This window comes from Papaver somniferum, chromosome 6 (genome assembly GCF_003573695.1).
Source record: "Papaver somniferum cultivar HN1 chromosome 6, ASM357369v1, whole genome shotgun sequence".
In the NCBI taxonomy this organism is placed as follows: Eukaryota; Viridiplantae; Streptophyta; class Magnoliopsida; order Ranunculales; family Papaveraceae; genus Papaver; species Papaver somniferum.
This window is the reverse complement of record NC_039363.1, coordinates 56,860,183-56,883,498: the sequence shown is the minus strand read 5'-3', so window position 1 is coordinate 56,883,498 and position 23,316 is coordinate 56,860,183. Positions and strand designations below refer to the sequence as shown.

The 23,316-nt window shown below is 36.2% G+C and overlaps 3 protein-coding genes across 3 annotated transcripts; all 3 read left to right on the top strand.

The window, feature by feature from the left end:
* Positions 1-7,471: 7,471 nt before the first annotated feature.
* On the top strand, positions 7,472-9,481 carry LOC113290823. The gene is made up of 2 exons (XM_026540417.1): positions 7,472-7,493; positions 8,580-9,481. The coding sequence occupies exons 1-2, from the start codon at positions 7,472-7,474 to the stop codon at positions 9,479-9,481; spliced, it is 924 nt and encodes a 307-aa protein (XP_026396202.1).
* Positions 9,482-12,510: 3,029 nt separating this feature from the next.
* On the top strand, positions 12,511-15,402 carry LOC113287639. Its single transcript, XM_026536438.1, has 6 exons — positions 12,511-12,557; positions 12,637-13,639; positions 13,730-13,826; positions 13,912-14,405; positions 14,514-14,604; positions 14,687-15,402. The coding sequence occupies exons 2-6, from the start codon at positions 12,666-12,668 to the stop codon at positions 15,215-15,217; spliced, it is 2,187 nt and encodes a 728-aa protein (XP_026392223.1). The 5' UTR covers positions 12,511-12,557; positions 12,637-12,665; the 3' UTR covers positions 15,218-15,402.
* Positions 15,403-16,955: 1,553 nt separating this feature from the next.
* LOC113285681 lies at positions 16,956-20,084 on the top strand. The gene is made up of 2 exons (XM_026534475.1): positions 16,956-17,730; positions 19,580-20,084. The coding sequence occupies exons 1-2, from the start codon at positions 17,395-17,397 to the stop codon at positions 19,754-19,756; spliced, it is 513 nt and encodes a 170-aa protein (XP_026390260.1). The 5' UTR covers positions 16,956-17,394; the 3' UTR covers positions 19,757-20,084.
* Positions 20,085-23,316: the final 3,232 nt, after the last annotated feature.

The window sequence follows — 23,316 nt, the reverse complement described above, 5'->3', positions numbered from 1 at the left end:
CAATTCACGTTTAAGCTCTATACACAGCCACCTCAGTTCTCTGGCAGCGTCGCAATCCCGCCGATCCAGCTCGACCAATTACCAACTCCGGCCACTTCATTACTACCAGCGTATAACTCACCCATTGAAATCACTTAATGCCTTAGATCTGCAAGTGACTTCAAAATGCTGTTGTTGCTGTAGGAGTCTTGGAAGAAATCTTGCCCATTAATGGAATTGACGTGCTTGATATGAACAAAAGCAGCTCCCTTCTGTCACTAGCCGGGAAATGGCTTTTAAGTGCTAACAAATAAGATGTAAACATGGCAAGCCATAGTTATTGTCGAAGGTGCTTAAAGTCGCAAATGCCATCTTCCAATTAGCCATTTTCTGTTCATTGATCGACTTCGCTTCTACTTTCTATAAAAGCACCAAAAATGTGTTATTAACCAAAATATTGAGTCCTGTCTAATATAAATATGGATATAAAATGTAGCACTTTCGTGTTTATCAACCGGGTACGTGGAATTCTTCCAGTTCGTGAGACACTCTGCCAAGGTACGTGTACCGGGTATGTGTACTCTTAAGACAGTTACAATCCAGGGTGTTTCAGTATGCATAGTGGGTACGTGTATCACCCTTGTGTTCACAAGCAACAGACCTTTTTGGTATGTATACCGGGTATGTGTACCAACAATTCGTTACCGAACTTAGACCTACGCTAGTACGTGTACCGCTGATCCGGTACCAAACAGTTATGCCAGTATGTGTATTGTCCCTGTATCCAGATTTCAGTAGTTCTAAAACTCTCAATAATCAATTTGAAACATTCCCGAGTAACATCAATGATAATCTTACACATACCAGTGTTTCAGGTTATTTTCAAATGATTAACTCGAATCATAATCTAGTTCATAAACAATAAATTGTTCTTAAATAAATTCATCAAGTAGATGACTGACTTATAACTTAATTCATATTTCGAGAAAAAATATTCAACAAGATAAACTTGGCTCGAAATTTTTATTGTGCTATAATTTAAAGTCCACTTAGTCCTATGACTTAGTCTCATAGATAAGAATACTTGAGTAAATAGGAATGGTTAAGTCTTCACACACCTTTTGTCGATGAAATCCTCCAAAGTCTTTAGTTGATCTCCGTCTTCAAATGGTGAACGCACTGAAGTCTGGTACTCAACTACACACTTCTAACCTAGTCCGAGATGTGATTAAAATGTAGACTAGAAATCAAGATATAGTTTTGATCAACTAAATTTGACAACAAGCTTGAGATAGCAATACTTGTGAGTTTGACCGAGCTATCCTCTAACAGGAATAACATGAGCCAAAATTTTAAAAGGAAATTCAAGTGGAGATTGAAGTGTATGAGTAGAAAAGGAAGATAAAAGCATACAAGGAAATGAGTCCTCATTAAAAGAAACATGTCTAGAAATATAAATAGTGTCATTGTTAGGATCTAGACACCTATAACCCTTTGTGTTAAAGGCTATATCCGAGAAAAATGCACTGTTTGCTTCTGGGTCCTACTTTGTTAGACGTATAAGGATTAAGCCAAGGGAAGTAAGGACAACCAAACACCTTTTAGAAGTTATAATCTGGCAATTTATGAAAAAGTTGTTGAAAAGGATTGGATTAGTTAAATGATGTAGTAGGAAGTCTATTGATTTGATAGTTAGTTATTTGCAGTGCATCGACCGAATACTCATGTGGTAAACCAGATTGAGACAATATTACCCTAGTAACCCCTAATATATGTTTGTATTTGACTTCATGCACACCATTCTGTTCTGGTGTATGGGGAAATGAAAGCTCATGAGTAATTCCTTTAGAATCACACTATTGTTTTAAAAAAAATTGGAAAAAATTTCCACCATTATTATCTCTAATAATAATAACTGAGTGAGATAAAAAAAATCAATTCTATTTACAAAAGAGATAAAAGCATACTTGAAGACGGATTCAGAATGCAGGGGGAGAATCCAACAGTACTTTGTATATTGCATAATACAAACTACCAGAAACTGGAGCAACATGATAAGGATCCCAACAATCCATGTGAAACAACTCTAGAGGTTGTTGTGCAACACTACAAGAGACTTGAAAAGGAAGTTCCTGACTTCTACAAAGTTTGTAATCTAAGCACGAAAAAGTTAATCAGAAACATTTGATAAATGTATGGTAAAGCACAAAGCTTCTGAAGAGTTTGAAAAGTAGAATGGCCAAATCTTCTATGAAGAAGTACATCGCCACTGGTGGTAGATATAAGAGCATGATGAGCTTTATTGAATGAGATTGGATAAAGTCTATTTTTGTGTGGACCTTGGAAAGGAGTCTTCCCAGAGATCATATCCTTCACAGAGAATCCATGAGAATCAAGTGTCAAGTAACAATTATTATCAATGGTAAATTTATGAATAGACAATAAGTTGTGAGAGGAATGGGGCACAACAAGAATATCATTTAGATGAAAAGCATGACCATTAACAGGTTTACTAGAATATCCTTATGAGTAATTGATATACCTTCACCACTAGCAGTATGAATCACCTCAGATCCATCATAAGGAATAACTTCTTGTAGACTCTTAGCACTTGTAGTGATATGATTGTTGGCTCCACTATTTGAAATCCACTCTTCGTCATCAAAGATATCAGTAACAGCAAGCATAACACTCATATTAGCATGAGGAGATCGTCCTTGATAGGAAAAGTTTAGTTTTTGGTTACAGTTAGGAGCCAAATGTCCTGCACCTAGACATATCTGACAAACTGGTTTTTCAGTAGTAGTATATCCTCTTCCTGAAGATTTTTTTCTGAAAGATAGTAGGATTAGGGAAACGACCTCCACCACCATATCCATTTCCTCTAAAATAACCTCTAGAATGAGAATAAGAGCCTCTGTATGAACCTCTACCAGTGTTGTTCATAAAAGACTTTGTATCATTTTCACTTTTGAGTAAAGCAGATCTCTCACTTAAATAGCTTCCTCACTAAGCAAGTTATTACGTAACTCTATGCATGAGATAATAGGATTTATGTGCTTCATAGAGGTAGCAAAAGGTATGTAATCATAATTTAAGGATTTAAGAGTAATGACAACCAAATATTTATCTGAAATTATCTCTCCAACAGCAGCCAATTGATCAAGTAAAAGCTTGATCTCATTGATTACAGTAGGAATTAATTTTGTACCTTGAGTAACGGAGATAAGTTTTATACGCAACTGAATATAGTGATTGAAGGTGCTCGTGGGAAATGTTCTTTAATATTGGTCCAAAGCTCATGAGAAATTGTGGATCTAGAAAAAAAAAATAATAACTGAATCGGAGATAGTTGAGTTGATCACATGATTATAGAGGAGTCATCATCAATCCAGTCAGTGTATAAAGGATTTTTCAACTCCATTCGCCTGATTTCTTAGATTTGTGCTGAGGAGGACAAGGATAAGAGCCATCAAGATACTTAATAAGCTTGTATTTCCGTATAACTGGATTCATAAGATGTCACCATGTAATGAAGTTATCTTCCTTTAGTTTTAGATGAACAAAGTTTGTTAACAGACTGGTAAAAAAGTTTGTCATGACAACAGTGTTATGGAGAAAGAAAAGGTTTCTTCTCTGATTCGATAATCTTCATGATAGGTTACAACAACATCCTATACAGGACTTATGACTCTACAAAAGGAAATAAGATGTTCAAAAATATATTTTAATGAATACATAATATGATACAAAGAGAAACAAGATATATCAAATATATGAGATTAAATTCCATATCTTTTAATCTCATATGACATCGTTATGGGCAATATGAATGCCAGCCTTGTTGTCACAATACAAAGGAGTGGAATTTTTCAGATGAATGCCCATGTCACTGAGTAACCACCGTAGCCAAATTATTTAAGAATTAGAATGTGTCATGGCTCTATATTCTGCCTCAGCACTGGATCGAGAGACAACTGATTGTTTCTTACTTCTCCAAGAGATTAAAGAGTTTCTTAGGAACATACAATAACCAGAAGTGGATATTCTGTCTGTTACATCGCCTGCCCAATCTGAGTCTGCATAAGCACAAAGATGAAATTATGACTGAGAAGAGAATTGTAATCCTTGATATGGAGTACCTTTGATATATCAGAGAATTCTAAGAATTGCAGCAAAGTGTGTGGTGCGAGGAGCTGACATGAACTGACTTACTACGTGAACTGCATAGCTAATATACGGTCTTGTGATTATCAAATAATTTAGCACCCACTAGTTGCCTATATAGGTTTGGATCAGACAAAGCTTTTCCTTCAATAGGATTGAGCTTAACATTCAGTTCTAAGGGTGTTTCTGAAACCTTGCTATCAGTTAGACCAACTTCGATTGAGAATTTCAGTGGCATACTTAACTTGTGAGATAAAATAACCTTCAAATGATCTGTCAACTTCTATTCCAAGAAAATATCTCAAATGACCGTGATCTTTCATTTGAAAGCATAAATTTAGATGAGATTTCAGTGACTGTATACCTTCTGTGTCACTGCCTGTGATAATCATATCATCAACATATAGAAGAAGAAGTATTATCCTCTTTTTAGATTTTCTGATGAACATTGCTGAGTCATATGGACTTTGATTGTACCAAATTTGAAGAATAACAGTAGAAAATTTCTCAAACCAGGCATGAGGTGCTTGTTTGAGACCATAGAGAGCTTTACGAAGCTTGCATACCTAATTTGAAGAGTGAAGTAAACCTGGTGATGGATGTATATACACTTCTTCTTGTAGTTCTCCGTGTAAAAATGCGTTTTTAACATCCATCTGATGAAGGTCCCAATGACGTACAACAACCACAGGATTACTACTCATTCTAGTCAGAAAACTACTCAGCCTTCATTGAGTCTTGCCATTCTGGCATGTAGAAGCTTCCCTGTAACTCTTAGGTTCATGTAAGGATAAAATACTTGTCAATGAGCAATGATAGTTAGAAAACTTAGTTGGTGGTCGTCTGATATGAGGAGGCAGTGAAACAGCTTCAGGTACAAGATCCTCAGTTGAAGATGCAATGTCAGGATGTTCCATAGAGTGGTCAGCAGCAACTTCAACTTCAGTAACTTCTGCAGGTTCAGAAGGAATATGGACTATAGGATTATCTGGTGACAAAGAACTTTCAACGGAATTATCTTCAAAGGGATCTAGATAAGTGAAATTTTCTGGAGAAGATGCTTTGCTACTAGGAAGAGACCAAAATGGTATTTTATCCCAAAACGTTACATGTCTAGATATACGTAATCTTCTAGTTTCAGGATCATATCATCGATATTCCTTTTGTTCTATACCATAACCTAAGAAGACACACATGGTATTATTTTTCCCTAGTTTGTTTCATTCACGTTCTGAGAGAAGAACAAAACATGTTGAACCGAAAACATTCAGTTCATAGTAAGTTGGTTTCTTATTAAATAAACACTCATATGGAGATATGCCTCCTATAACAACATTAGGAATACGATTAATGGTATGGACTGCAATGAGAACAGATTCACCCCAAAAATTTGAAGGGATTGAGCATGATAGAAGTTGTGTTCTAGATGTTTCAATAATATGACGGTGTTTTCGTTCAGCTACACCATTTTGTTCTGGAGTTTCAGTACAAGATAATTGAAGAAGAGTTCCTTCTGATTTTAAGAAATCTTTGAAAGGGTTGGATATGTAATCTCCACCTTGATCTGCACGAAAAGTTTTGATAGTTTTTCCAAATTGCGTTTTGATCATTCTAGAAAAATTTGTGTAGATTTTTAGGAAATCTGATCTGGTGCTGAAAAGATATACCCAAGTATAACGAGTGTGATCATCAATGAATATTACATAGTACAAAGCTCCCCTTTTTGTTCCAAAAGGAGCTTTACCCCAAACATCGGAATTTATAAGATCAAAAGGTGCATTAGAGGAAGTAATACTTTTATTAAATGGAAGTGCAGACTGTTTGCCCAATTTACAGGTAATGCAATGAGGTTCCTTGTCTATAGATATATTTCTTAATAACCTTTATTAATCATGTAGGTAAGACGGGAGAAAGAGACATGACCTAATTTAGAATGCCAGGATATAAAAAGTGATACTGTGGAGGATAAAGTAGATGCAGAGGCAGCAACAAGTTTGTTCTTGGATTGCTGAGGAATAACTAGAGACTCCAAACGATATAGCCGACCAACTCTACGGCCTATCCCAACAAGCTTCTTTGTCCTGGGATCCTGTATATGACAACCAAAAGAAGTGAAATGGATGTTAAAACCTTGATTACATAACTGACCAATAAATACAAGATTCATTTTGATTTCAGGCACAAGACGCACATCTTGTATATGTATGTTGTTAGAGATTTTAATCTGGCCAATATGACTAGCCGTTATTTATGTACCATATGCAGTATGAATCTTAGGTGTAACAATAGGATACTTTCTCTCAAACAAAGTTCAGATAAAAGTCATGTGATTTGATGCCCCTGAGTCAAGGAACCATTCAGTCGAGTATATACCTGTTGGAATTGAAAAAGCAGATACTACCGTGGAATTATTACCCATGGACAAAGCTTGTTTAAGCATTTCCTGTATTTCAGCTAAGTTGGGTGTTGTGGATTGTGCAACTGCATCTTATGGTTTCTCCAAACCATATGAGATATTAGCTGGAACTGCAGAAAAATATGCTGGAACAGTGCCATTGTATCTTCTTCTTTCTCTCATGTTTCTGGATGAAGGTGAAGTGCAATTCCCAATCAGATGTCCAAATTCCTTGCAATAGTTGCATTGCGGTGTGCCGGGAGGTGCAGTTTGAGGTGTTAAGCTTTGAGAAGTACTTGAGGGTGAGGAAAACGTACAGTTCTTTGCAAGATGCCCAAAATTGTGACACTGGATTTGAGAAAGATCACGTGAACCTCTTTGACTGTTGGACTGAGAGTTGTAACTTGATCGTGTTGGTACTACATGAACAGTTTGAACATATAATTTAACTCTTTTACGAGTCTCTTCAGTGATAAGTTCAGAGAGAGCAGTTTCTACAGTTGGGAGAGGAGATCGATGAAGGATCGAAGCTCTAACAGTTTCAAACTCCTCTCTCAATGTCATTAGCAGTTGAACTAATCTAGACTCTTCTCTATATTTCTGCCAAATTTCTATATCAACGGTCCGAGTTGATTCCATATGATTAACATCTCGGAATGAAAATCCGAAATGGACTGATCACTTTGTTGTTTCAAGGAACGAATATCTTGATCAAGTTTATAACGTTGAGAAAAGTTGATTTGAGTGTACCTTTTTGAGATGAAATCCCATGCATCCTTGGCTACTTCAAAACTGGTAAGCTGCATACTTATGGACGCGATAACTGTGTTCCCTATCCACGTAAGAATCTTGTGATTATTAATTTTCCAGGTCTCATTGAGATCTTGTGATGAAGAGTCTTTCGGTTCCTTATCCTTATCTTTGATGACGATGCCAGAACTGCTTGATGTAGGTTTTCTTTCTGTGCCATCAACATATTTCCACATCCATTTTCCCTTAAGAAAACTTCTCATGAGATATGATCAGTGATTGTAGTTGGTTCCATCAAACTTGACTGTTATAGGTGAAAAATCTTCTCGAAACATGATAAACTGATGCAACTGATATGACAGGAGATAACTGATTTCTGATATCTTAGGGTTTCAAGAACTAGATAATAACTCAGGAAGAAAAGAATGATTTTCAAAGACGGTTTTGTTGCAGCGGAAGTGGTTTAGATTCTGCCTGGCTCTGATACCACGATAAAGTTTGTCATGACAACAGTGTTATGGAGAAAGAAAAGGTTTCTTCTCTGATTCGATAATCTTCATGAAAGGTTACAACAACATCTTATACATGACTTATGACTCTACAAAAGGAAATAAGATGATTACAAATATATTCTAGTGAATACAAAATATGATACAAAGAGAAACAAAGAGAAACAAGATATAGCAAATATATGAGAGTAAATGCCATATCTTTTAACAACTGAGAGGAATGTTATAGAAAGAATTTGAAGTAGGGCGATGATGAAAATTCTTGAATCATACACAAATATGGATTCAAGAACAGATAAGAGACTCAACAACAAAATCAAAACAAGAATTGAGATCAAGAAAAAAAGGAAACGACAAATCTAAGTTTCAGAACAAAAAAAAAACAAACAAATCCAACGATGAGGAATCAAAAGATTTAAAGATGCTTCTCTAAAAACATACAACGATAGAAAAAATCTTCAAAGAAAATGATAAATAAGATCAATTTGAACAAGATGTAGGATCGGAACTAACACTAACGTATCTAATACCATAAAGGCATTGTATTATTGGTAAAATTCATTTTATTTTCAAAGAAGTAAAACAAAGCTTCATTAACAAAACAAATTTACTTATTACGGATGTTTAAAGAACTCACTAACCGACATTAACCAACTCTAATATTACACACGTATAAGGACTCGTGTGCATTACTAAAGCTAGAGAAGAACACATGATGAACACGTAAGTTTTGTAAGAGGGAGATCTCATTTGAAACTGTAATCTTATACTGCATGTAGTTCATGGTTGCTTACCTGCTAGGGAAAGACTAGCTAGACATGTAGTTGATATCAACCCTAACTGTCCTTTTTGCGATAGAATTGATGAAACTGTCCAACATTTATTGATTGATTGCGATATTTCAAAATCCATTTGGCTAGCTATAAATCCTAACATTGCAGGTTTGGGTAGTGGAGTGAACATTTTTGAGTGGATTGCCAGCTGGTTCATAACTGGTGGAAGCTCAGCGGATTTCAACAAGGAATTGGTGAAGTTTGCTTCATTTACACTTTGGCATATTTGGAAATTTCGTTGTTCTGTAGTTTTTGATACTGCTCCTTTGAACATATCTAATGTTGTGAGTCTGACAAATCAAAGTGTGCATGAATGTCTATCTAGTAATAATCATTTGACTTTAAGTAATCATACTAATGCCAGGGTGGGGATGCACATTGCCTGGATTAGGCCGCCTGAATCGTTTACCAAAGTTAATTTTGATGCTTCCTTTTCTAAAGATTCTAAGCTTATGGGCACTGGACTAATTGTGGTTGATGATGCAGGGAATTGGAAAGCAGCAGGCTGCATTCCAAGGGTAGCACAAGGTGCAGAAAAAGCTGAGGCGCAAGCTGCATTAGAAGGAATAAAGTGGACAGTTCAAAATCAAGTCGCTCATCTTCAACTTGAAGGAGATTGTGCTAATGTAGTGAATGCTATTAATAGCAAGCAAGGCTCGATGAAATGGACAACAAATAGTATAATTTATGATTGTCGAAATTTTTTTAATAATTTTAATAAGTGGGAATGTTACTATGTCCCAAGAAAGATGAATGAGGTGGCTGATTTATTAGCAAAAGATGCTGGAATGAATAGTAATCCATGGCTGTATTTTCTAATCTCCGGAAAACTTGATGTACCTCAGTGATCTTATCAATGAATAAAAAAATACTGCATGTGAGCTTATCATGCACTACTTTAGTGTGCAGATATGAACAATACTTTGATAAAGTTCAGCTCTAAGCCTTAGTCTACGACCAATTAAGTACTCTACGGTAAGTCTTCAATTAGTATTAAACTTTATTAACGAAGGCAAAAATTTCGTTCTCAATAAACTTATCCAATTATTGTCCCTCTCAAGAGAAAAAGAAAACAAGATTGATAGATGATGATAATAATTGTTTAGCCAAATCTTTTCCATTATAATAGGGACATGAACCTTCAAGCTCGAAAGAAAAATACTATTCTTATGTGTTCTGCCCAATTTTAAGATAGAGACCCTACAATATTACACCGAATCTTGTAGGTTATACAGAAGGTATTCATCGAAACAGCCCAAAGTATTTCTCAGCTTTGCTAACATGAAAAGTAGAGAAAGCGTACGCAGATGCAATGTGAGAACGAAAGAAAAGGAAAGGTCTTGTTCACGTGACCCAGTTCTTCACACGAGCCATTGACCCATGATAAAAGAGTGGTTCCCACCAGCATAGTATATTCACTTTCTTACCATCAATCATCTCTCATCTGATATTACACAGTACGTACTATTCACTTACTTCTCCTCTCTCACACGCAATGAAAGCGAAGAAGAGCTTCTAACGTGTGATTTTCGATACACGTGCAACGCACGCGTGATTAACTGACATCTGCTTCTTCTGAATCATCTTCTTCGTTAATCTTTTGACTGTAAAAATTCGTTGAGGTAATTCAATTATTATTAGAATAGAAGAGGGTTCTAAATGATGAAATACTGGTCGTTGGATAGAACTAACTTTGAGATTCTACGACCACTAGACGGAAACAGAACCCTAGAAAGGCACACTGATAGCTCTTATGTCGGATGCCTGATGGGGCTGGAAAGAGAGGGACGACGAACAAAAGCATTTATTTAATGTTATTTCTCTTTCATTTCCCCCGACAACACCAGCTCACGACGCGTGTCCCTTATTTTATACCTGATGTCTGTGCTTGCCACGTGTACTCAAAATATTTAAAAGGAAAACTTTGGGGTCTACTTAAAATAAAAACATCCTAACATGTAATAGGCCCTCATTCCCATAGGCAGACCAAAGATGGGCCAAGCAAAGAAAGGCAGACAGGTGCCCTAAAACGGGTTAAAGTGTTGATGGGTTGATTGTAATAACCCTTCGGGCGATATCATACCCGCGGTCTTACGTATCTGTGCAACTTGAAAGTTACGACACATCAGCAGATTAGTGAGTGGGCACGACTGGTTGGGACCACTGTGACCCACGAGGTGCTTCAGTTTTAAAGATAACAATTTTTACAGTGGTACTTTGTTCTTTTCCTCTTTCTCTCTTCTATGTAATCGAGCTCTTTTGTTTGTTTCTCCTCTGTGTCTGAAATTTCAATGTATGTTCACAATTACGAATGCAACAGTGATTAATTTCCATGATCCTAGTTTAAGAAACAAATACCGGTTCCTAAGTTTCTCATATTATTTAATCTTAATTAATTTCTGATTATTTCAATAAATAATGGCGTGCAGAGCAACCAACAAGGTCTATCAAATCACGTCTACTACACTACTGATACTCTGGTTTCAGATGAAAAACAGTGATTAGATTGATAAATGTCTTTTGAAAAAAATAAGGGCAAATTAATAAAGTGTCCTGCTTCAAACCATATAATTAATAAACCGGCCAAACTTTTAAATTCTTTTAGAAACTGGCCTTTCTGTTAGAGTTGACACCTGGGCCCACCAGATCGGTCAGCTGCGTTGAATAAGTCAAACTCGGTAGGAGAATTTACGACTGTGCCCTTGCCCATTTAAAGACCCGTGTGGTCTCTCACCACAATTTCTCTTTCTCCCTCGTTCTCTTTCTCCCTCGTTCTCTTCTCCCTCGTTCTGAAACTAGGGTTAGGTATTGAAGCTGTTTGAAGCTGGTGTTATTGAAGTTGTTTTTGCTGAAGACATAGATGTTAGCAGAAAGACCAGAGTGTATTTGGAAGAAAAGTTATACATATTTAGGGATTCAGAGATAGTGGTGATACAGTGAAGATGAGGTACAAACCGGGATTGAAACAGTCTGAATCAAGGTAAGATTAACGAAACCCGTGACTTAATATATGATGAAAATCATTGTATTGATAGTTAATTAATTTAATTGATCGATTGATTTTTAGGGTTTCTTTTTTTTTTCCTTTGTAATTAGGGTTTATTTGAAACCAAATTTTTATTGTTTAATTGGGGTTTAATTTTCGTGATTGGGTGTTTGATTTTAAGTAATATTGCTTAATTAGGTTTTCATTGGGTTTTCATAGGTTTATATCTGATTTTGTTTCATTTGTGTTGCAGTCAGTTCAAATTTAGGAATATCAGTGTATATGCGGAGCCAAAGAATGAGACTTTGGTATTTCCTGATTGCCATAGAGATGAAACAGACTTGATGACACTTAAGTATATGGTGTATAAGGGTTTGTCTATGGATGTTAAAGAGAAGTTTAATTTATATTGGTTTAAGGAAGAATGTCTGCCACTGCCATTGTTAAACAATGATGATTTTGATAATTTTTGGGAGGATTCTTTTGTAAATGAGGATGGATGATATGTTGTGGATGGGATGATATGTTTGTGGATGGGGATGCAAAGACTACACCAAAGAAGAAGACAGTTAGTAAGGGAACCACCCCTAGAAGATCCCCAAGGCTAAATAGTGTGGATAAATCAGTTGAAGGTGCATCAAGAAAGCTGAGTTTCATGGATGTGCCCATATCCAAACATTCTCAGGCTAGTAGCAGTGGTTGCAGTCAGTCAAAAGCTACAAATGAAGTTAAGTTTGTTGAAGATGTGGACAATATTCAGCTGGAAAACACCAAAGAAGATGAATGTCACCCAATTGAGAATCCAGAAGCTCCTCCAGTATATGACAGTGATGAAGACATTGAGTATGGGTCAGATGAAGAACAAGAGAGAAAGAAGAAGAGAAGAGAAGAAGAAGAAGAAGAAGAAGAAGAAGGAGAAAAAGAAGGCAAAGAAAAAGGTATATTTCATTTATAACTGATTTCATTTATTTATTTGTAACTTATTATATGGTACTGATGTTGATCTTGAATGTGAAGGTAAGGATGTGGATGAAAGACCTGCTTACATGGATGACTTTGATGATGATTTTGGTCAGTACATGAAGGGTGAGCATGATGTAGATCTTTTCCCTGAAGAAGAAGTTTTTACTCCAGTAGATCCTAGCAAAATGGAGGTAAAAACTAGATTTGCAAATAAGGAAGCATTTAAGAAACATCTCAGGGGTTATTGTGTTCTTAATAAGTGTCAATATATTTTGGATAGAAGTGCTCCCTCTAGAATTAAGGCTGAGTGTAGGTTTAAAACAGAACATGATTGTCCTTGGTTTGTGTATGCTAGCAAGAAAGAGGGTGAGAAGACTTTTGTTCTTAGGAAAGTGAATTTGGAACATAAGTGTGAAGGGGATCCCCAAAATAGGAATAGATCTGCTGATCCTCATTTTGTAAAGGATTTTGTTCTTGATCAGATGAAGAATAAGCCTAAAAAAGTTGTTCCAGACCCTTATAAAATCAAGGAAGACTTCTTAGCTGAAAAGAGAGTAAATATACCATATCAGTGTGCATGGAAGGCTAGGAATCTAGTTTTAGAGTCATTATATGGGAACTATAAAGAAAGTTACAATGAAGTACCAGCATTCTGCAAGATGTTTACAAAATGCAATGATGGGTCTGTTGCTAAGTTCACTTTTGACACAGTGAATAACACCTTTGAAAGCATGACACTCTCATTTGAACCTGCAATGAGGGGTTGGCGAAAAGCATGCAGGGGAGTTATAGGGCTTGATGCCTGCCATCTAACAGGGGAATATGGGGGAGTATTGATGGCTGCAACTGCACTTGATGGACAGAATGGGTTAGTAATGTTAGGAATTATGGTATGCAGAGCTGAAACAAAGGAAAATTGGATCATTTTTTTGAAGCATTTGAAGGATGCAATATTAGCACATCCAGTGAAAGTGGCTTTCATTTCAGATAGGCAAAAAGGTTTATTGGAAGCTGTTGGTATAGTGTTCCCTGGCCATCACCACAGATACTGTTGGAGGTAACTTTCTTGTCTAACTTTGTTTCTTGTTTCTTTTGTTTGTCAGATCAGATAAAGTCCTTATGTTAATTGCAATGTGTTAAAATGCAGACATTTATACAAAAATTTCAAGAAGGATTACAAGGGTCTTGAATTATACAGTTCTTTATGGAATGCAGCAAAAGCATACAAAGAAAAGCATTTTCAGGTTTGACAGTTCACAACAGTTCTTTGTTATTGGTTTTATGCACTATTTGACAGTCAAGTTAGCTAGTTTTTGATTGGCTGTGCAGGAACATTTTGACAATATTGTGAAACAGAGTGCTGCAGCTGGTGCTTATCTCAGTAGAGAAGATCCTGCTACATGGTCCAGGGCCTTTTTTAACCCTATTCACTGTTGTGAACATATGAACAACAATTTTTCAGAGTCTTTTAACAATATGATCAACAAGATGAGAAATAAACCAATTATAATGATAGGAATAATGTATGCTAACTTAGTGATGGGTACATGGTACAATAGGAGGACTGAATCTGCATCATGGGTAGATGGTAATTTGGTTCCTACTGCTGTTACATTGATTAAGAAAATGTTGGAATTTGTGACTGACTATGGTGTTGACCCTTGTGTGGCTGGAGAGTTATATATGGTGACTAGTCCAAAGAATTCTGTGTTCACAGTGAACATACTTGCCAAGACTTGCTCTTGTTTGCAGTGGCAGTTGAGGGGGTTCCCCTGTATGCATGCAGTGAGTGCATTGCATAGCATAAGGCCACAATGGAGAAAGTAAGATTTCTCTTTTTTTAAATCTGTACCTTGTCTCAGAACTTATTTATGCAATTTCTAGGCCTTAAATGTATCTAGCACTAACCTTTACATACTCTGCTTGAGCAGGTACTGCAGTGATTACTATTCAGTGGAGAACTATAAGGCCACATATGCACCAACTTTTGCACCACTAGATGATAAAAGTGAATGGGTCCAGGTACTTTTTCTTCTTAAATTTGTAACTATATGCCCTATTTATATTCTCAACTACATTAATATAAGTGCATTTGTTCTTGTAGCCAAACATGAACAAGAAGATCTTGAACCCTCCTCACAGTAGGAAACCAGGAAGACCCAAGAGCAAGAGGGTAAGAAGTTATGATGAACCTCGTGTTGAGAAGACAAAAAGGAGGTGTGGGAAATGTGGAAATGTTACTAACCACAACAAAAGAACATGTGCTGGTGGTGAAGTGGGATCTAATCCAACTGCAAAGAGGCAAAGGACTGAATGTGATGCACAAAGCTTCACCTTCAGCAACATAGAGCCAAGTCAGACCACCGGAGTTAGGGGTGCAGCTAAGTCAAACAAGAAGAAGAGAACGGCATCATTTGTTGGTGAATGTTTTACAGGGCCTGGCAGTCAGCCTTTGGCAACACCATCTTCTACTCCAGCTTCCACAACACCTATGAGTCTGCCATCTATAGCACCATCTTCTACTCCACCCTCTACAATAAATAACCTTTATCAGAACTTCTTTGGCATTGGATCTGTATCTCAGAATATAAAACAAGGAAAGGGAAGGGGAAATGGAAAGGCTAAGAAGAAATGATTTGAGATCCGTTTTCTGATTTTTTGTGTTTAAGAAGACAATATTTTTTTCTTTTGTAGACTTGAATTAATGCTGAATCAAAAGTGGATGGTTGTTTATTAGTACATTTGCAGGTTACATTTTCAGATTGTTGAGTTCCTTACATATAGCATTAAGTTGTAAACTTGAATGCATAATTCTGTTTTTTGCAGCAATGAAGACTTCATCTGAGACCCATTTAAAACCGTCACAATCTGTACAAGTGAGGTATGCTATGTTCTTGTTGTGTTCATTCTTGCAAAATTTCATCTCCATTTTTGATTTGCAGTGATCTTTGTTGCAGGTTTGATTTTGCAGTGGGCAGTTTTTGAAGCAATGACCAGATTCTCCGCAAGCGTAACAACCATTCTCTACTGGTAATTTCACCATCTTGCATTTGACAGGATCGATGGCATCGTCAAACCATTCAAAGTACTGACAGGTTGGAATTGAACACTTCAAAAACATTTTTTCGTTTGTTTCTTTTGCTTTTGAACACAATAGTTGCCTTATACCATTACATGGTATATATTTGCACCTGGAATAAATCCAAGGACATACCTTTGGATCATGAATTCCCTGTGCACAGATAGAACATGAAATTAGGGGTTGTTTTAATCTTAATCTTACCTTGCTGCTGCTACTGCTGCCTGGAGAGTTTACTTCATTTTGGCTCATGTCTTATTTATTTTTATTTTTTTGATCTGTTGAGTATGACAAATACTATGGTTTTTCTCTGCAGGGCCTAATTTATATGAATGAAGCTGAATCTGACCGTTACAAATCCAACCGTTACAAATCCGACCGTTGCAATGAGTCACCGAGTTGACTCGATACTGGTTTGGTTACGAACTCAGACGAGGGTTAAGTCGTCTTTTACCTAGCAGGTTAACTGCCACGTAGCCAGTTAACTATCTAAATCCGTTTTTTGAAAAAAACGGGATGAAAAATGTCAATATCGGCCAGTTTATATAAAGATTCAAAAAAACGGCCAGTTTCTTAAATATGGTTCAAAAAGGTAGTTACTTTATTAAAAAGCCCAAAAAATAAACATCATGTTATATTCGTTGAATTGAATTTGACCACAAGTTTCTTCAAGGAATCGGTTGAAATTCCGAGGAAGCCGTGATGGTAGTAGTAGTACTACTGTTTTACTGAAAAAAAGGTCAAAGACATTTATGGAACAACGTACAATGTCACTTCCTGCCGATGTCATACCAATTAATTGCTTTGTCGCCCTAAACTTAGCATTTCCTTGGGCTTCATCTAGATTAAACAAAAGCCCCGGCCATCAGTTCCGTACGATCTCTTTTCAACATTTTCCTTTTTATAATCTCCACGACTTATAAAGTGCACCGATCCTACTAAGTGCTTGTAACATTTGATTGATTTAACGTTTTGAATCGGTGGAATTTTTTTATTATATATGAAACGGTATCAACGTCTAATAGATTCGGTATCTCCTTATAAATCATGATAATTTTGGACAAGTGATTATTGTCCAATTTTTTTTTTTGATTTATTTCCAAAATATAATAAAAGTAAATTTATAAAGCTAATGGCAATTTCTACTTGTACAACCTACGGGGGGCAAGGTCGATTCAGTATTAAAAAATAAAAATACATGTAGTGACGTAGTTAATAAACTAAGGAGCTAAAAGCAAGCTATAAAAAGCTCTTTTTCCAACTTCCCCAGTTCGTATCTTAAGGAGCTCACATGCTCAGCTGCTCATCACTCCCTCCCTTTTTTCTTCTCTCTTTCTCACTCTTCAGTTTTGTTTCTCTTTTTCTTCGTCTTCTCTGTTCAACTTTTTTTTTTTACTCTTTCCTGTGAACAGAGAGTGTTATTTTAGTTAGTACCCTCGATAATGGCGTGATCAATAAAGCTTTGAAGAAGAAGAAGAAGTTCAAATAAAAGTCATCATATTTTCTCTCTCAACTGTTTGGTTCAGTACTCAAAATTAGTTAACCATCAACTAACCACCCACAACTGAAATTTCATCAGCTGAAACAACTCAGAAAGAGGGTTTTTAACTGTTTCCTCACTTTATTATTACTTCTTTTTCTGCTCATGAGATGAAAAGGGGGATTAGTTAGAAAGGGTTGAATTGAGTTTAGATTTTAAGTTCGGAGAAACTGAATTTCAAGGAAGAGAGAAAATGGGAAGAGATGTTAATTGGGGTACTGGTGTAGCACCAACATCAGGAGTAGTAGGAGGAGGAGGAACACCACCATTATTTATACAAAGAGAAGAACATTGGAGACATTTTGATAACTCTGTAAATGCTGTTTCTTTTGGATTCGTGGCTACTGCTATACTTATTTCTATGTTTCTTATTATGGCTATCTTTGAGAGATTTCTTAGACCCAGATCAACCCCTCTTTCTAATTCTTCCGAAGCTGTGGCTGGTGGTAGTAGAAATATTAATCACAGAGATCTTGATCATCAATCACAGATTGGTTTCAATGGCAAGCTTGGTTTTCCTTCTCCCAAAGTAATTCTCTACACCTCTTTACAGATTTTGGTACCATTAACTGTGCATTTCTATCCCTCTGCTTAAATGTCCCTTTATTCGTTAATCTTGTGCTAATCCTGGGTTTTGAAAATAAAAATTGTTTCTCTTAATCTTAACAGAGTTCAATATTATATATATAAAATATTTCTCTTAAAATTATATATATAATTTCTACCGTCTTCACTGTCTGCCGTTCAAATGAGTAGTGTCAGTGGGAAATAATCTGTTTTGTACAGAAATACCCCTATATTTTATTTTTATTTTCTTATCCTTACTGTGCATAGCCTGTAAATAATCTGCAACTTGGTTGGTAAATTTGTCACTACATGTAGATTTGTTTGAACCTCTGCTTGTATTTTCTTGCTCTGCAAATACTGTTAATGTCAGCAGTGCTTTGGTTAAGGGATACATTTTGTCATCTTTTTCTTTTGGAATCAATTCCTTGTGTTTTGTTTCTGGTATAGTTGTTGTTGGTTAGATTTACTGAATTTTGATAGCAGAGTTGCCTGTAAATTCACCAAGTCTGCATGAAAATGTTATTGTCACATAGGCACATCAATAGGCTTCGAAATGTGGGTCCTTGGATGTAACTAGATTGTGAGATTATAAACTGAAAATCATAAGATGGGTAATGTTGCACCTGAAACTATGATCATATGGGTCCCAAATCGAGCTATTTATTCCAACCATAAATCATTCTTTGGGACCTTATTATGCTTGTTCAATAAAATTCCACGTCTCGTTTCCCACATTAGGCTTACATAAGGAGGAGAAAAGTGTTGATATTGTATGCAAATGCAATAGTACTCATGAAATATTTAGCAGTTCCCATGATTCACGGGTTTAGGGTAATAACATCCACAGACAAAGCCACTATATTAGTAATAATAAATCATTTGTTTATATGTAAGTTCTTCTTCGCCATGTCTTTAATCAACTTAAGTTGTGATTTACAATCAGGACATACATACATATATATATATATATATAGGTAGATATCCTTGAAGTAGACTGTTAAGTGGAAGAAGAAAAATGAAAGAAGTACATTTTTGTAAAAGCACTTTTTTGATGATATATCTTTATTTTTTTTCTTGTTGTCTTTGTTTCTACTCAATATATGTAACTTCATGATGTCCATTGTTGAAAAGTGTAGTATTATTTTTGCTTTCCCGCTTTAGGAGTGTGATTATGGAATGAATACAAATGCTAGCTAAGATCTAAGTCTATCTTGGATTTACACTAAATTCTAAGTATGTTCACATAACTCACTGATTAGATTTTCATCAATGAATAGATTTTAGTAGGGTTTACCCAGCAACAGAAAAGCAAGCATTATCCAAAACAAGTTTAGTAGGGTTGAGGGTTTAGCTTGTTCTTCAACTACCAACATTATTGTGTCTTAATTAGATTGATGTTGCTCATTGGGGGCAGATTTTGCTGGCCATTAACTACTGTCTAGTAGTTGGGTAATGTAGGGGATTCAGTATGCAGTATTTTGATACGGAGAAGTTTTTATTATGCCTCTTGTTACAAGCTTTCTTTTTGTTCATTCTACTTTTATTTTCTCATCCTTTTTAGTAGCTAAATCCGTTATTGGTCTGTTACTTTGATCTAGTTGAAATTCTTTAGCAACTGAAACGGCTATTTTTATTTTTTTAATGTAACTTTGAGCTACTTTGGTATAACCAGCCAATGTAGTTCATATAATGTTGTTTGTAAACCTAACTGCGTACAACATTTCAAAGTTTGTATAGGTAGATCTGTTGCTTGGGTCTACCTGCAGTTGAGATAATTTATTAATTCTGTCTTTATCCATCTTTTTATGCAGATGTCAATCTACTCCAGAGGCGTGTCGGTCTTGATGCCCGGAGATAAAATTCCTACTTACATTGCGCATCCGGTTCCTATACCATGCCCTCCTGAACGTGTATTTTGGCCTCACCATCAACAAAAGCCTACTTCTGGTAGTAGTAGTTCAAGCTCACCACCGGCAAATGTTACTTGAAGAAGAAAAAGAGGTTTAAAACCCACATCTGTGAACAGTGCTGACCCTTATTTTTTCTCACATAATTTTCTGTTGAGCTTTACAGAAGAAGTGAATTTGATATGTATAGGGTTTTGTCCAGTCCTGCAGGATTAGCTTTTTTTAGGAGATCATTATTATTGAACTCAATTTGGCAACTCATGATGTCCCATTTCAGGTTCTCAGAAATGGGTGGAAGTTCTTTCATCAACCTTTGTGGACTTGATCTGACTCATAATTCTTGTAAAAAAAACAAATTGAGTGGAATATAATTGTAGTAAAGATTTAGACGTATATAACGTTTGAATTATTTGGCAATCTGTTAGACATTTTTCATTTCTATTCCTTTTCCCGGTAAAAATTGAAATGCGTAGAGAAAGGAAACTTTGATTAACTCTTTTGGGCAAGGAATGATTTGCCAGTCAGGCTCCATGAATCTATCGGGAAATCACATTATTGTAACATCATTCTACAATTTGATGCTAATGCCGAAGAGTTTCAAACTTAGGTCACTGGTGTCATGACCCAATAATTTCACCAGTGTACTATTGTGGCATCTAACTCCAGTAACTTGCTGGATGTTAAAAATCATTTTAGGCATGGATACTGCCGGTGCAGGTTAACTGAAGCAGTGCAGGTTAAGCACTTGAAAATGGTGAAGCCGTGAAGGTTTAGATTCTGGATCTCTGATGCAGAATTTGTTACTGGCTCATGCATCTAATAAGAAGTATTTTTCTGTTCTTAGTTGAAGTGTGTATAACATGTGTGTCCTAACAGCAGTATTTCGTCGAATGATTTTAATAAAGTTCTTAGAATAATCTCTCTGTTAACAGTTTGAACCGTAACAATGAAACAACAAAGGTGAATGAAAATCATGGAAATAAACAAGTTGTATTGGACAGAGCCACTTGTTCCATGCTCGGCCATAACTCAAAAGAACGATGTTAATAAGCCCACAAAGCATTTGTCTCGGACAGAATTTTCCTTTGCAAATCTTGTACAGCACAAATACAATTGGCCAACACAATTCAACCACTTAAAAACTTCGCATCAACGAATAAATATAAGTAAACAAACAAATGCCCTGGCTTAACCAAAGCAAAAAGAAGAGTAAAAGACATGTGGTAATAGCAACTCCGGTATACGGAGAAAGTAAGGATGCTCTGGCTTCTGTAGATGAGCAATGGGATGTGTAATGCACATAAACCGCTGCAGAAAATCATATCGAAATTATGGCAAAAACGGTGATCACTATGCAAACATAATGGTGCAGCGAAAATTGCCTAGCAAAAGAAAAAACGAAAGCCAGGCTGAATTCAAATGGTAAGAAATAAGTTTTGTCATTTATTTTTTCCTTTAGTCATCTAAATCAGTTTCTACGACATCTCATTAAAGGAGATGGCCCCTGTTATGGTTTGCTCCAACAGATGTTATCCACTCTCTCAATCAAACAAGGTGGTTTAGGTGTGTACACGATAGAAGACGCGATGAAATATTGCTACTTGGCGTCCATCATACAGACTCAAGCCTAACAAGTAACAACACATGATATTGCGAGATGTTGGTTTGGTTGGGTTAAGCCCAAGTTTCGAGCTTACTTTGCATACATATAAACCTGGTTAGTAGTACTACTATTTCTCCACTTTGCTTGACGACATCGCCCCCACTCCATGAGTTTTTTGGCAGTTAAATACTTTGATGATGTGACGAATGAATCACCCTCTCAGAATAACATGTCTGAATGTGATAATGCGCTTTGGCATTGTAATAAAACCAAGCACACGTAAGATTACTTGTTGACTATCCCCATAGAAGGACTTAATCAGAGAATTGGTCCTAGGCAGTTTTGGGCGGTACTTCGGTATAGATTTGGGACCCCACTTTGAAGAGGGGGATATGTTCCAGCTGTGACAGGGAGATGGATATCTTTGGTGGTCATGCTTTGCATTGTTCTCATGAAGTTGGTCTTAAGTTCAGGCATGATCTAGTGCGTGACACCTTTGTTGACATGTGTTATCGTTCTGGAGTGCCAGCTAGGAAAGAGGTTGATTTGGGCTACATTTTTAATAACGTCCTGGCTTTGAGACCGACTGATATTTTGGTCTATAATTGGGTTAATGTCCATGATGTATGTTTGGATGTAACAGGTGTCTCCCCTTTTACTGGGGGTGGTGTACGCACTTTTGTGCCTGACCAAACAATTGGTAACGCTATATCTCGGAAGAATAACAAATATTTGGAGAAGTGTATTGTTCAAGAGTTTGGTTTTGGAGTTCTCGCTTTCACTACTTTGGGGGAGTTAGGTGAAGATATTATAGATTTCCTGAAAAGATTGCGGAATTATATGGCTAGTCATGATGCGAATGTCAAAGTGCTAGATTTCCTATTCCATAGGTTAGGAGTTGTCATTCAAAAAGGGATTGGAGCGCAGCTTGTTGATCGGCTCCCGTCCAATTTCTTGTCCAACATTGATGATGTAAGTTAGACTCTCTTTTTAATGACTAAAAGAAAAAATACTCCTATTTTTTTGGAAAGAGATATTATCATTTTTCCAATTTGGCCTATTTTTAGGCTAAAATGTCTTTTCCAGAATATAAGGGAGTATGTCAGTATGATCTTATTCGACACCTGCACTCAAGCACATGCCCACGACACACAAGCTTACGACTCGACCCAACCGGTCTAGCCATGCTTTAGTGCAAAGCATCAAGTGTGGTTTTTAAGTCGTATTTTAGTCAGTTCCTAAGTCTCTTCCATCATGCTAAAGTGTGTTGACAAAAAAGCCATACCTTAGATTTGTTAGAATCTTTTTCTTCTTCTTTTTGATAAATCTCATAAAACTTCATTCATGATAAAATAGAGATTACATGGACTTCAAGAACATCAAGATCAAAGATATAAATACAATTAAGAGGTTCTAGTTAACAAAGAGTAATTCGTGAAGAGAAGTAACGACCTACCAACAAGCCAACAAGAGTACCAAGCAATCCGAAGATTGAAAAAATAGTTTTGGGACTATAATCCAGCCATTTTGATAGAGTTTCCTTTTTTTTTTTTTTTTTTGAAAAAGAGATCTTCTCATCAAAATATGAGAGTAATATGCCCAAAGTCTTGAACCTTGATCACCATACTTGAACTTCCACTCAAAATATCCATTGAGATCACAAAGAAACGCCACGAGAGTGCATGGAGAATCTCCGTAAAGGAGAAGACATAAACAAAAATGGCAAAACACCCACACGAAGATAGATTACGAGAATACTTAAACAAATCTAACATAAACTACTAGCTATTTAAGAAATAAGAAAAAGGAAAGAAACATGCTCAAATCAAGCACAAAATGAACTAGATTTGAGTAGTAAACTTTAATGGTGGTGATATTTTTATTAGGTTTTGAGAAGGAGTTAGAGAGTCACTACTATTCTTCTGTGAAGCAAGTTTTTTAGAATGGAAATTGGCTTGTGATTTGTTAGAATCTTAGTAATATGGAGGCTTAACCACTTTTAGTATCATGGATTCCTTAGATCCCTACCTCAAGTCCA